The sequence below is a fragment of the Artibeus jamaicensis genome, unplaced genomic scaffold (genome assembly GCF_021234435.1).
Source record: "Artibeus jamaicensis isolate MK-2021 breed Jamaican fruit bat unplaced genomic scaffold, CSHL_Jam_final contig_3109, whole genome shotgun sequence".
Classification (NCBI taxonomy): Eukaryota; Metazoa; Chordata; class Mammalia; order Chiroptera; family Phyllostomidae; genus Artibeus; species Artibeus jamaicensis.
In genome coordinates this window covers 529,390-542,741 of record NW_026521716.1, presented here as the reverse complement: position 1 = coordinate 542,741, position 13,352 = coordinate 529,390, and the positions used below count along the sequence as shown (strand labels likewise).

At 58.9% G+C, this 13,352-nt stretch overlaps 1 protein-coding gene across 4 annotated transcripts in view; it reads left to right on the top strand.

Moving 5' to 3' along the window:
- CHKA (choline kinase alpha) overlaps positions 1 to 13,173 on the top strand; it is a 37,330-nt gene extending 24,157 nt beyond the window's left edge. For 3 of the 4 annotated variants that reach the window (XM_037135385.2, XM_037135389.2, XM_037135386.2), the window contains 9 exons: positions 491 to 604; positions 3,331 to 3,464; positions 3,826 to 3,930; positions 4,855 to 4,913; positions 6,086 to 6,173; positions 6,633 to 6,741; positions 9,281 to 9,387; positions 10,989 to 11,070; positions 12,015 to 13,173. In XM_037135385.2, coding sequence (XP_036991280.2) covers positions 491 to 604; positions 3,331 to 3,464; positions 3,826 to 3,930; positions 4,855 to 4,913; positions 6,086 to 6,173; positions 6,633 to 6,741; positions 9,281 to 9,387; positions 10,989 to 11,070; positions 12,015 to 12,074 — 858 coding nt within the window. In that variant the 3' untranslated portion in view covers positions 12,075 to 13,173. The remainder of the gene's footprint in view (positions 1 to 490; positions 605 to 3,330; positions 3,465 to 3,825; positions 3,931 to 4,854; positions 4,914 to 6,085; positions 6,174 to 6,632; positions 6,742 to 9,280; positions 9,388 to 10,988; positions 11,071 to 12,014) is intronic. The other variant, XM_037135388.2, reaches the window with a different exon arrangement.
- The last annotated feature ends 179 nt before the right edge of the window (positions 13,174 to 13,352 follow it).

Here is a 13,352-nt window from a genome sequence, read left to right as displayed (position 1 = left end):
CAGCAGCCTTGGTCGTAGGTCCGTGCGCTTCGCCGCTTTGAACTCCTTCTTGCCCAGTCCCTCTGCCGCGAAGGTTCTGTGGAGAAGTCCTCTGACAGTGTTGCAGGAGCACCCTTACAGGCAACTAACTGCTTCTCTCTTGCCATTTTTAAGATTCCCTCTCTGTCTTTAACCTTTTGTGATTTAATTATGATGTGTCTTGGCGTGGGCTTCTTTGGGTCCATCCTGTGTGGGATGCTGTGCTTTCTGGACTTGCATCTGTCTCCTCCACCGGTGCAGGGAAGGTTTCTGTCATCACTCCTCCACACAGGGGTGGGTTTGTGGCTTCTCGCTCTCCCTTGTGTCCGGCACCCGCACCCTGCAGGTGTCGGTACACTTGACGGTGTGTTCCATGGGCTCCATAGACCAGGTGACCCTGCTGTCTGGGAAGCACGCTGATGCCCGGGCAGCTTCGGCCCTTGGTGACATCTGGTGTGTTGACCTGTTCCAGGGAGCCGAGGCCATGGTTCTGGAGAGCGTGATGTTCGCCATTCTTGCAGAGAGGGCGCTGGGGCCGAAGCTGTACGGCATCTTTCCACAAGGCCGCCTGGAGCAGTTCATCCCGGTAAGAGCTTGCGACTGACCCCTGGGTTGGTGGTCCCGCCATGAGGAGGGCAGAGTCTTTGTGCCGTGGCTGCTGGCGCCTGGGGTGCTGGGGCTGAAACAGTAAATGCGACCTGTGTCTGAAATAAAGGAAAAACAAATTTCTATTGGAATTCGCATCAGATCCTGCCTTTTTTGCAAAGATATGTTTATCCAAACCAAAAATATGTATGAGACATAACACCCGTTGGCCCCAGAGCTGCCTGCCCTGTAGCGCCCCCTTCTGCTGTGCTCCTCGCACCTGCAGGGCCTCCCCCTGGACCTGGCTGCACACTCCGGGCCCCGCCCGTGGTCTCTGCCTGTGAGGCCACCGCTGTTCTCTGCCTTGTTTCCTGTTGTCCCCCCTCTCTGTTGGGCGCCTCCCTGCCTCCCTGTCCCTGGGTGCCCGCCAGGCTCCTCTCCCATGTCCAGGCCCAGCTCTGACTGTTTCTGAGTCCAAACTGCTTGCTGGCCTCAGGCATTGTTAATGTTGCTCTAACGTCCGTAGCCCAGCCTGGCTTAGAGTTAAGAGTGGGAATCCCACCCCTCCCCCAGCGGGCCCCGGCCTCAGGAGCGCCTGTTAGAGTGAGTGTGGGTGTGGGCAGTAGCTCCTCTGGGTGCAGATGCTGAGCCTTGCTGACCTGCGTCCCCCAGGCCTGCAGATGTGGAGAAGGGTGCCCACCGTCAGCCTGCAAAGCTCCTTGAGGGCTGGGGTCACTTGTGGCAGCGTTTCCAGGCCCTGCCTCACATGGTGTCTTAGCCACTTGTGTCTGAACACAGTGCTCGGCACCGGGACCCCTGGCGAGGGGATGCTCTGCTCGCAGGACTCTGCCTGCGTCCAGCGGGGGCTGCAGGGGAGGGGCTTCCTTCGTCTGATCCCACGGCCCCCGTGACTCGGGTGTGTGCCCGCCGCTGCCCTGGGGCTGCTGGGGGGGGGGGGCGTTACTCATTCTCTGAGTTCAATTTTAGTCTCTTCCTGGCACGTGCCTGGGAACCTCTGGGAACCTGGTGGTAGTTTTTTCTGCATTTTCCCCAGGAAAGAGAGTAAATCTGTCTGGCATGAGAATCAAATGAGATCATAAAAGTCTTTGAGAGAGTTTTGCGAATGTAAGACTTCGCATGTTCCCACGTGGCAGCGCGGCTGCACCGCGAAGACAGTGCTGAGCGATGAGGCGAAGCCGCAGAGGACGCGCACAGTGTCCACTGCTCCAGCGAAGCTCAGGAAGGGCAAGTTCAGACTTGCTCCACACGTGCGTGTGCGGGGGACTTCTCTTTTCAGGGAAAGCGGGGAGCTGCTGACCCCGGTTCTGTACCGGGACTGTGGCGTGGCTGCCGCCCCGAGTGCTCGCGTGCGTGTTTTTTATAGTGGCGTGTCCTGGAGAAGGGCTGTTACAGTACCGGGGGACCACCGTGAAACGGCCGGCAGGTAACTGGTTTAGGCCGCAGGAAGGGCGACTTCACCTGGCTGACCCTGATTCCATGTGTTGTTGTGGGGCAGGACGAAGCCCACCTTTCAGAGGGCACGGGGGGGCGGTGGCCTGCAGGAACGGGAGGCGGTCTCATGTGTCCCTTCCTCTGCGCCAGGACGGGACTCCGGACCCTGAGATTTCCTCGTCTCTGAGCACGTTAGCTTTACCCTTCCCATGCTGCCGAACAAGTTACTGGTATCTTTTAGTAGCTCTGCAAGCTGAGCGAGTTGTTCTAACTAGTCCTCGGTGTCCTGCTCCTAGAAGCTGTGTCTCTGTCGCATGTCGTGGTCACTTGTGGAGGACCCAGAGTTGGGAGGAACTCTGAGCCTGGTGTTCTCCGTGGGCCTGGGCCCCAGTCGTAGGGCACCTGCTGTGTGGGGAGACACGCTGGCTAGGAGCCGGCCGGAGCCCCGTCCACGCTGTCTGCGCAGGCTGATTTGGGAGCAGCCCCATGAGGGGCTTCCTGTCGCGCTGGCCTTGACAGACACGGAAGACGGGGTACAGGGTCTAAGTAGTGGGCCCTCGGCTCTGTGGCTTTGAAGTGAGTATGGAAGCCAGAAGTTGAGGCGTTTTTAGCTTGGGGCATTCACTCTTAACCCCTGGGCTGTCCCACTCTGGATTTTCAGAAAAATGTCTAGGGGTTTTTGTAGGGGGCCAGTTCGTGTGGGAAAGACGGACTGAGCTCCACGTGACCAGTTGTGGAATGATGGCCACACCAGTGCAGCTTTGCTAGGGAGCCGGGGCCGACTCCCACCGGCTGGGCGCCTCTGTTTCTCTGTTGAAACCTTCTCTGTGCCAGGCTAGGTAGGTGCTGGGGACCCCTGTGAATAGTGGGACATGGCTCAACTGTTCAGGTCAGCGTGGGCTGTCCCAGCTGGGTGCCAGGCCAGCAGATGAGCCACTGGAGACCGGGGGTGTTGGCCGTGGAAGGCACCTCCCTCTGTGCTAGGCGGGGTGAGCAGAGGGCAGAGCCCCCAACCAGATGTGAATGGCTCTCTCTCGATTAGAAGGGTTCGAAGTGAAGCTAACAATGGAGGGTGACCGGCCCCTCACTAGGAAGTGCCCTGGCGATTGCCAGGTCACCATCTTCAGGCACAGGGGCGTTCTTGAGGGAATTTTGTGCACTGGCTTGAGACACAGGTGCCCCATAGAACCTGGCTTTTTGTTCTCAAAGGTTGTGTGAGCTCCCACTTCCTAGGTTACCTGGATAAACGCCACTTTCTAACCCCTTTTGTTTCAGAGCCGGCGATTAGACACCGAAGAATTAAGTTTGCCAGCTATTTCTGCAGAAATAGCTGAGAAAATGGCCACGTTTCATGGAATGAAAATGCCGTTTAATAAGGAACCAAAATGGCTTTTTGGAACAATGGAAAAGTAAGTGGGCAGCCCCTTGGCTCTCAGTACTGTATGGGCAGCCCCTGGTACGGGGCGAGCACGGCCGGCCCCCGGTGGGGAGGCCCCTGGGGTCTGCTGGAGTGCAGCCGTGAGCGGGCGGCGTCTGCCTTGAGCCCGGCTCTCTGTTGCACGTCAGCTCAGTCCCTGAACCGGGAAGGAAGACTTTGTAGAGATGCAGCGGGCAGGGGGTCTGCTGCCCAGAGCGCCCTGAGCCCCAGTCCCACCCCTCTGTCCCCGTCACGGAGACTGGGAGCCATGATTGCATGGTTACATGTGACTTGAGCCCAAGGACAAGTCACTGAGAATTGAGTAATGCTTTTTTGTCCTCCTTTTTTGTAAGATATTTAAATCAAGTGCTGAGAATTAAATTCACCGGGGACACCAAAGTGAGGCAGCTGCACAGACTCCTCGGTTACAACCTGCCGTCGGAGCTGAAGAACCTGCGGTGAGTGTGCGCGCCCGCGTTCGGGCTCAGGAAGTGCATCTGTCCGAAATTTCAAATGTTCTTAGTCGCGAAGACGTGATCAGTAACCACTCACGAGGCTGGCCTCAGGTCTGGCGTTCACAGTGGCTCTGCAGGATGGTTCCAACAGTGGGTTTGTCACCTGGAGTTGGCTTTGCACATGTGACATCATGCTTTGGTCATCACCAAGGTGTCATGGCGGGGGTGCAGTTCCGTAGGAGTGATCAGTGACTAGGGTAGTAGATTTCTTCTGAAACAAAACCCAAATGGCCTGCCGTGGTGGCAGCTGGGGAGTGTCATCCAGCGAGGGGGACAGTTGGAGCTCTGGGGCAACAGGGAGAAGCGTGACATCGCTTGCTGAGGAGGCACTACCATGGAGTTTTTGGGTGCAGGCTCCTGGCATACTCCCCCAAGGTGGGAGTGTGCACGCCTCTAAACCCTCAGTCCATGAGGGCCTGCCCGGTGGAAACCGAACCGAGACCTTCGGGGAGCTTCCGTCACATGAAGGAAGACAGACCAGTGAGCAAATACATAACGTTAAGCTGTGACAAGTGCTGCAGAGGAAACCAGAGGACAAAATAGATTGACACAGAGGGGTGCGTTCTTGTCGGTGGTCAGAGCTGGCCCTTGGAGTGGGGACTGCGGGCCAAGCAGCAGCTGCGGGGGGGCGACCCCCAGGAGAGGAGTGGGGAGCAGAGCCGGAGCGCCAGTCCTGCCGCCTGCACTCGTGCCTGCCCTGTGTGTGACGGCGTTTTCACAGCTCATGTGACAAACACCGCCCCAGCTGCAGGCCAGCTTGGAGTGCCAGCCCGTGCGGGGCGGGCTGAGAATGCAGGGCTGAGAATGCAGGGCTGTCTGCGCTGGCTTCTCATGGGCTTGGTGAGTAACAGTGGACCCCCCTTCCAGGTCCCTGTTGGAGTCCACCCCGTCTCCGGTTGTGTTTTGTCACAACGACTGCCAGGAAGGTACGAGCTGCTGCCCAGGGTGCACGCGCACTGAGGGATCGCCTCCGGGTGTGGTGGGTGCAGGGTTCCGGGAGGGCGAGGGTAGAGGCCTTACGTGACCATGCCAGACATGGAGTTCTGCGTAACCGTGGAAAAGAAAGAGGGTGAGTTTCATGCAGACCAACAGGGAAGTCTCCAGAATACACTAAAAGAAAAAGGCACATTTGAGGAAAACCTATGGGGTATGATCCCATTTCTGTAAAAAACTATCCTCATGGCAGAAATCAGAATATGTGCCAAACTGGGAGCTGGGGGAAAGGCCTTAACCTCCCTAAGGCACCTGCTCCTGTCCCCCGGGAGCGGCACCGTGACGAAGGGTGCTGGGGCCCCGCCCTCCACAGTGGGCACCACTGGCTGCGTGGCTCTGGTCACGCAGGTGCGGACACGCCGGCCGGTTTTGTGTGTGAGGGAGGCCCACCCCCAGTGCTGGCAGGCGTGTGGTGCAAACGGGGTGTGTGTGCTGAATTCTGCTGCTGGCCCATCGGCCTCCACTTCCCGTCACAGCCCCTGGGAACAGGAGGCGCGTGTGCAGCACCCAGGAAACAGCGCCCCCTGCAGGTCCCCGGAGGGCGGAGATGCTGAACCCTGTGTACACCAGGGAGTGGGGAGCAGGCAGTCCCAGCACGCAGGCCCGAGGGGCCAGCGTGGCAGCCGGCTTACTTTGGCCCGGAATTCAGCCCTAAAGGAAAAACAGTTGTCAGAATGCTGCCTGTGGTCTTCCTGGGAAGAAAACCCAGCGAGGGCAAATCGGGGGCCAGCAGTGGCCCCCCAGAGCCCTGTGGTGGCTGACTTCACCCCCAGCATCCTCGCTGGAAGATGCCAGAACCCAGCTTCCCAGCATCCCCACCCGGGGCCGCCCGAGCCCCAGTGTGCTGAACGGGCGTTTCCCTCGTGCCCCGTGTGAAATGCCGGGGAAGCCCTGCCCTGAAAACCGAGGGAGATCCCAGGGCTGCGCTCCTCTGGGGCTGCCGTCGGCAGATGGGGACCCACTGAGGGCTAGGCCCTCCAGGACAGTGCCATGCCAGGTTCCGGCCACGGTGGCTGCCATTGTCACTCACCGGCTGTGCTGTTCAGGACTGGGGCCTTGGAGTAGAAAATCTGCCGAGAAACCTCACGTACAAACCTTTCTGCAGGTAACATCTTACTGCTGGAAGGGAGGGAGAAATCTGAGAGCCAGAAGCTTATGCTCATCGACTTTGAATACAGCAGCTATAACTACAGGTAGCGTGTTCACGTGTTTGTCTTCATGTGGCTCTGTTTGCACCTATGAAACAGTCGTGGGGCAAATAGGCAGCAGTTAAAGTCTCTTCTGGGAACCAGCACTCTCCGTGCCTGCACCCACGGTGGCCGTTGTTGGAGGGAGTGGGGCTGTGCGTGGTCAGTATCCAGGACTGGGCACCTTTCTCTGGGCTCACGGGTAATTTCCTTCATAAAAATGCTGATAGCGGGAGGATGCACTCAAAAGAGCTGGGTGGCAGTTTGGGTGTCTCTGGCTATGGCTGTGACAACAGCCCTGTTGGATGTGACTGCCCCTGTCCCTGTGGCAGGGCTCCTCTTGGGGCCCCAGGGAGCCCAGCTTGTTGTCGTGAGGGGGCTCACGACCCAGCCTCTTCCTTTCTGTGGACGGGCCTGGTGGTGGGCAGGCTGCCACATTCTCTGCACATGTTGCCTCTTTTTCAGGGGGTTCGACATTGGGAACCATTTCTGTGAGTGGATGTATGATTACACCCATGAGAAGTACCCTTTTTTCAGAGCAAACATCCTGAAGTTCCCCACGAGGAAGCAGCAGGTGAGCACTGGTTAGTCGGGAAATTACCCAAGTCAGCTTTATGCCGTTAGCGTGATTATATTTGCATCTTTAAAGATGTTCTTCTTAAACTGTGAACGGTTAGGCAAACCCTTTTGCTTTGGACGTGTTTTTTGTTGTGTTGTAGTTAAATACAGACACAGACTCGATTTTTGAGTCCGGCTCTGCCAGAGAGGAGGGCAGCCACCTTTGTAGTTCTTTCTAGTTTTTCTAAAAAGTGCAGCCTCTGTCTTCGGCTGACCCTGTGCGGGTCCCTGGCTCCCGTCTGTTTCCCGCTCTGCAGAGAGAAGTGCTCTCGGGCACCACGGGTTAGGAGCTGTGGCACTATTAAGGTCCTCCTTCCTGTCCTGAGTTGGGGGCTTTCAGGGACTGGCTCCCGAGAACCCCTCTTCCGTTCCTCAGCCCCAACGCTGCAGCCTGGCTTGAGCATAAGCAGGAAGCAGTGCAGCAGCAGCCGGGCTGGGGGAGCGCTCCAGGCCTGCCTCTGTGAGCCTGTGGCGGGCCGTCCTGCCCGACTGGAGGCGGTCGCAGAGGCCAGGGTGAGGCCAGGGATGCAATCACCTGCTGCTGGAGCTCACTGAGCAGGGGTTTCATAAGCGACTCGCACTCCAGGGGTGGCCGTGTAAGTGTGGGCTTGTTGTGGGGCCAGAACTGCGTTGCTGTCTTCTGGCCGTGGTTTAAGGCCGTGTCTGAGGAACTTGAGTGTGTCCCAAGTGGCCAGGGTGGTCTGTACAGAAAGGAGGTGTGGGGGAAGGTGGGAGACAGCCCGAGGAGAGAGCACAGCAGCACCCTGCCGTGAAGTTAAATTAGACTTCTACAGAAGCCGGCAGCTATGGAGGCGAGGAGTCTCAAATGAGCAGGGGGGTCTTCAGTAAGAAGAAGGATTTCACACTGGGGGCCTCGCTGTGACCACCACTGCTGCACAGCGTGGAGACTGAAGGAAGGTCTTGTTCCTTGTTTTCTGGGAGGTTTTGAAAACCACATCGAGGTCCCGACCTGCATCAGGTCACCTCGGAGATGCAGAGCGGACTGCTCGTGCTCCTCACTCTTCACCCTGCCGGCGAGCTCTTTCCAGACTTGAGCCCGCCTGGAGTTTCCACGGTGGCGCCCCGTTTTAGGGCTTCCTCTGCCCTTTGCGCCTGGGCCCTTCGCGCTCTCTTTTACATGATGTCACCTGATCTTGGACTCAGAATTATACTAGTCCTTTAAAGCGAGCTGAATCTCCATTTGTGTTTTCTGGGACACAGTTATATGAGGTGACAGGTATCTCTCTGTTCCTGGCAAGATTGTGGGGAGACCTTGCTGGTCATGCATTCTGAGCCTCGAACTTTTCTGGAGGGAAGGTGATTTCTGTTCCGTGAGGGTGTCGATCAGTTGAACTCAAGTTTTCCGTCTTCATTTGTCAGGTTCGGTGTTCAGTGTGTCCCAGAAGTGAGCCCTGCCCACGCGGTGGCTTGGGCCTGGGCTTTAAAAACGAATCTGCCTGGATTCGAGCCCCAGAGCTGCCGCTGCTGGCTGTAACTCCCCGGATGTTTCTGCACCCTGTGTCCTCACCTATAAAAACTCTTCTGTTGTGGAGAGTGAGCTATGTGCAGGAACGAGCTCCAGGCAGTGCTGTTCCTCGATCTAGCGGGCACCGGCACGCACCTCCTGTGCGGTGGCCTGCCTGCAGTGGCGCTCAGGCCTGAGTGGCACTTTCTGGGCATGACGTGTGAGAGCTGACTTGAGAGGAGGAAGGTGGCAGAGGCCACACAGGGAACGGGGGGGGGGCAGAAGGGCGGGGCATTCCAGCCAGGTAACTGGTTAACGAGGGAAGGGTGACCGACAGGCATTCTCTTGTTTACAGAAGAAGGCATTGGTGGTTTGCCTTTTGATGGAGTGTGAAACACTCAAGAACCAGGGGCTTCCTGCCCTCTAATTTGCATGTGGACTAAACATGTGGAACTTGGGACAGACCCTAGGTAAACTGTCTTGTCTCTAAACCAGAATCAGGTGTTGCCACCTCCTGAGTATAAGTGGGTAAAAACCACGGCACCTTGCTTGGGGGCTCCACTCTGAGGGGCGTCAGGAGGCCCTGCAGGGGCGTCCGGCCCGCAGGCTGCATGCCGCTCGGGGTGGCTCGGAGTGCAGCTCGGCATGAAGCTGTAAACCAACACGTGATGTTTCTTGTGTGATGACGGTCACAGTGTGTTCACTGCATGGCCCAAGACAACTCTCCTAGTGCGTCGCAGAGACGCCAAAAGATTGGACACCACTGCCCTAGAGCCTGGTACCTGGCTGCACTGGGGGTGGCCATTCTAGCTAAATTACTTTCTCCAGAAGTGGCCTTAGGTTCCTACACCTGCCTTGTCGACTCTGTGGCCTGGAGCCGTCAGAACTCTGATGCCCCTGGTGACCGCTCCAGATGAGGTAGCCCCCAGGCCCACTGTGTGTGGGGGACCCTCAGCCTGACCTAGATGCGTGTGTTTCACGGTGGCTTTTCACGGCGTCTGTCGCTAACCCTCACTTTTTTTTTTCTTAGCTCCATTTTATTTCCAGTTACTTGGCCGCATTCCCAAATGAATCTGGAAACCTCAGTCATGAAGAAAAGGCCGTTATGGAAGAAGAAATGCTCGTTGAAGTCAACAGGTAACGCTTCTCCTTTGCTGACCTCTGCCACAGGTGGCATCCCCAAGGCCCGCCGCCCGCATCCGGCCCTCCACCTAGTTTGTCCTGCCCGGCGCCTCGTTTCTACCCGGCGGCGGCACCAAGCTCTCACTCAGCTCTTGCGGAGTCGTTGCATTGGTACAGCCCTTAAGTTATGTCTGCCCTTTGAAGGCAGCTTGGTGACCCTGGCAGCAATGGCTTGGTACCCCTGCTCTGTGTGGGGCACAGCGGGGACGCCTCCTGGCCGCCCAGTAGTCCAGGAGCGCTTGGTGGCTGTGCCCAGGACCTGTGCTCTGTCCAGACGACCTTGGCGCGTCCCTGCAGCTGAGCGCGTCCTGGTGTCGGCAGGTGGGGAGAGCGGGGTCTGCACACGGAGGCAGCAACCTCACGTGGGGTCCGCCCTGCACCCCTGGGTGAGGCTCGCCGCATGGCTGCTGCCCAGACCAGCAGCCTGGCCTCCGATGTCCATGGCCCGGCAGGCACTATCTGACAAGAGTCTCCTAGAAAACACTGGGAGATTTATCTGTTGGCATCTTAGCGTCCTTCACCATCTTCGAAAGCTGGTGCTTGGAGGCTTTCAGACCCCACAAAGGGCTGGGCCTGAGTTACTGAGAGTCTTTGGGGTCTCCTAGGAGACTCTCTGGTGGAACTTCGGCCCACCTTGCTCTGTCTGCACCAGTTCGTGGAGCACCCTCTTCATGACCTAGAGAGAGGGGACCGGAGTGGGGAGGGGAGAGAAGCATCCACGTGTGCGAGCAACAGTGATTGGCTGCCTCTGTGGGCGTCCCGACCAGAGTGCGAACCCTGCCGCCCAGGCACGTGCCCTGACTGGGGACTGTACTGGTTGCCGGGTCTTCCGCCAACTCCCTGAGCCACACCAGTCAGGGCTCTTGGTGGTCTTCAGACACATCCACACTGCTCCCAAGTGTGCGGCCCCAGGCTCCGCCTGCAGTGTCCACCGGGAGAGACCGGAAGGCAGGTGGGGGCGGCAGTGGTCATGAGCAGACGGCTGGCGTGCTCATCCAGGACCAGAGCTTTTCCTCAGTTGCCAGAAGCCCAGAGGCATGAGTTCGGTGAATGTGGTGGCGTGAGCGTGGCGCAGCCTAGAGGGTGACTGGCCCACCCTGTCCCTTGCCTGGTTTGTGGCCCTGAGGAGTGGAGGAGGGGTAGCCCCCTGCCTCGGGACGGGCAGCTCCTGCTGGAGGCCCACGCCTCCTCCCTCCTCCGCCGGAGGCCAGTGAGCGTGGCAGGTGCTGGTGCTGCGCCCTCCCTCGCAGGGGGAGGGGTCCCCGTGTAGCCCAGGCTTCCCTGGCTCAGCCACTGTGGCCTCACGTGAGCCCATGATTGCAGTTCTGTGCACCAGGGACAGGCAGTGGGGTCTGTCTGCCCCGCCAGAGGCGGGGTGGGAACGGCGGCGGCGCTTCCCCACTGTGGGCCACGGCCCCTCGGAGTCTGCCCAGGAGGGCACTCGGCGTCCAGATGAGTCTGAATGAGGCAGAGTGTCCGTCCAGCAGGAGTGACCTCTGGTCCTCTGGTGGGTGCCACCCAGGTATTCACATGGTCCCCTGCTTCTGTAATTACAGGTTTGCCCTTGCGTCCCATTTCTTCTGGGGACTTTGGTCCATTGTACAGGCCAAGATTTCATCCATTGAATTTGGATACATGGTACGTGTCTGGGGTGTGGTTTCGCTTTCTTCTCTGGGGGAAGGGCTGCAGTGTATGTGGGTGCTCGGTGGTGAAAGGGGGTTCCTCAGACAGGGTAGCCGGTTCCCGGTGACAACGGAACCAGGGGACCAGGAGCTGCGGGAGAAGGGCCACAGCATTGAAGGCACTCGGGCTGACCCATGTCTGCCTATGCCGGCCAGTCACCCTCCCAGGACCAGCAGGCCGCCTCCCCTGCGTCTGCACAGGGCTGTGGGTCTGTGTTCCTGAGGGGGGCTGTGGAGGCACAGAGGTGAGAGGTCCAGCCCCACCCGGGCTCCGCCGGCACGGGCGCCCAGGGGGGCGTGCGGGGGGGTGGGTGCACCTGCTCCCCGTCCCAGCTCTGGCCGCCAGCGCCCAGCTCAGAGGTGGGAGCTGGTGCTGGTGGAGTTAGACACCTTCCCCGCAGGCAGTCTGCCAGGCCGGGCTGTCCTTGTATTCCAGCCTTAAGAACAGTCCTTGTCCCTGACACTGCTCTGCTGCCGCACAAGTGTGCTGGGGTGTCCTGGGGCGGGGGGCGGGTGCACAGAGGCTGGCCCCTTGCTTTGGGACAGGTGGTGGGAAATGACTGGTTTTGCGTCCTCGCTCCTGTTCGGGGATGACTCCTGCCTCTAGGTAGAGGTGTGGGAACACACAGGGGCTGTGAGGCAAACAGAAAAGGGGAGATTTGGGTCTGTAAAGCAAACGTGGGGTTATGGTCAAATGACACCGTGAGACAAAGCAGACTTGTCTGACGGGCCCTGTGGAAGAGGACCCTTTGCTGAGGTCCACCCATCAGTGCCGGGGGAGCTTGGGAAGTGAGACGGGGCGGCCGGGCAGCTGCAGGTGCGTGGACAAAGCCCTGCATGGGTGGGGCCGGGCTGGCCATGGCAACCACGCTGGGTGAGAGCGGTTCCTTGTGCCCCCAGGAGTACGCCCAAGCGCGATTTGATGCCTATTTCGACCAGAAGAGGAAGCTGGGGGTGTGACGGCCGGAAGGACTTCCTACACTCCGTTCCTGGGCTGCGCGGGCGGCCAGGCCAACAGGCCTGAGCTGCCACCACTGTTGCCGCGGCAAGGAGCCTGGATGCCTCGCTGCCGCACAGATGTGTATGATACGAAAGACTGCATTAAAATCGAGTAACATTTATTTCATATCTCCTTCTACAATTTCACTAGGCCTCCGACGCGAGCTCGGCAGCAGAAACAGTGCAATAGGGCAGTAGTGCGGTAGCTCCGCTCCCTGCAGGCTGGCGTGCGGGCGCGGTGCTTCTGGTCAACGTTGGTTTTTACAGGACTCAAGCGGGCCTGCGGTGGGCGCCGAGCCGGCTCTGTAGGAAGCAATGTGTGCAGACACTGCCCAGGGGTGGTGGGGGACAGGATGGGTTGTGATGTCACCGGTGGCCTGCCCCCCCAGTCTGTGGAAGCTGCTCCTTCCCCCTCTGGTCCAAATGGCTGACACTCGAGACCACAGACCGCCCATGACAGGTGCAAGCTGCCGTCTCCACGCTGTGAACGAAGACCCTGGGGCCTGGTGTGCGCCTGCACACCTGGGCCCCTCCCTCTCTGTCACGCCCTCCTCCCCACTGAATGTGCTTTATTAACCGTGGCCTTAGCCAGCGGCTGGGTCAGGGGCAGCATGGGGGTGCGCAGACAGCTGCCCCCGCCCCCCATCTGCCTTCCCTGAGCAGAGGAGGGGTTCTCTCTCCTGCTCGGCAGCCCTGTCTCCTCCACGACTCTGTCCAGCCTGGAGCTGGCAGTTGCGTGACGGGGCTGGCTGCCCCCGGGTCCCTGGCACCTTGGTGGGCCAGGCAGGGGGCTGGAAACCGTGGCCAGTTGTCCCTGCCCTCACCACTTCCTGGTACCCCCGACATCACCCCGGTGGGAACCAGCGGCCTGTGACCTGTGGGGGTGTGGACAGAGTGTAGCTGTGAAATTCATATATGTTAATGTTAACTGCCCTTTGGGATAAATGCCTTTTTTAGAAAACCCGAAATCTTTATTTGAATTGTTCTCTGCATATGTTTCTGCCACTGCAGACACTGCACTGTACGATCAGTGGAAAAATAAAAACTGTCTTCAGCTGTCCCTGTGGCTGTGTTCTGAGTCACACCGGCCAAGGCCGTGGTGTGCGGTGGTGGGGCGGCGGGGCCTGGGCCTGACGGGGGAGGCAGCCCAGAGGTCTCCCGTGGACATTTAACATTCCACTCAGCGTGTGTGTTGATGCCTCAGCAGTAACACTGAGCAGTAAATGATGCTGAACTCCT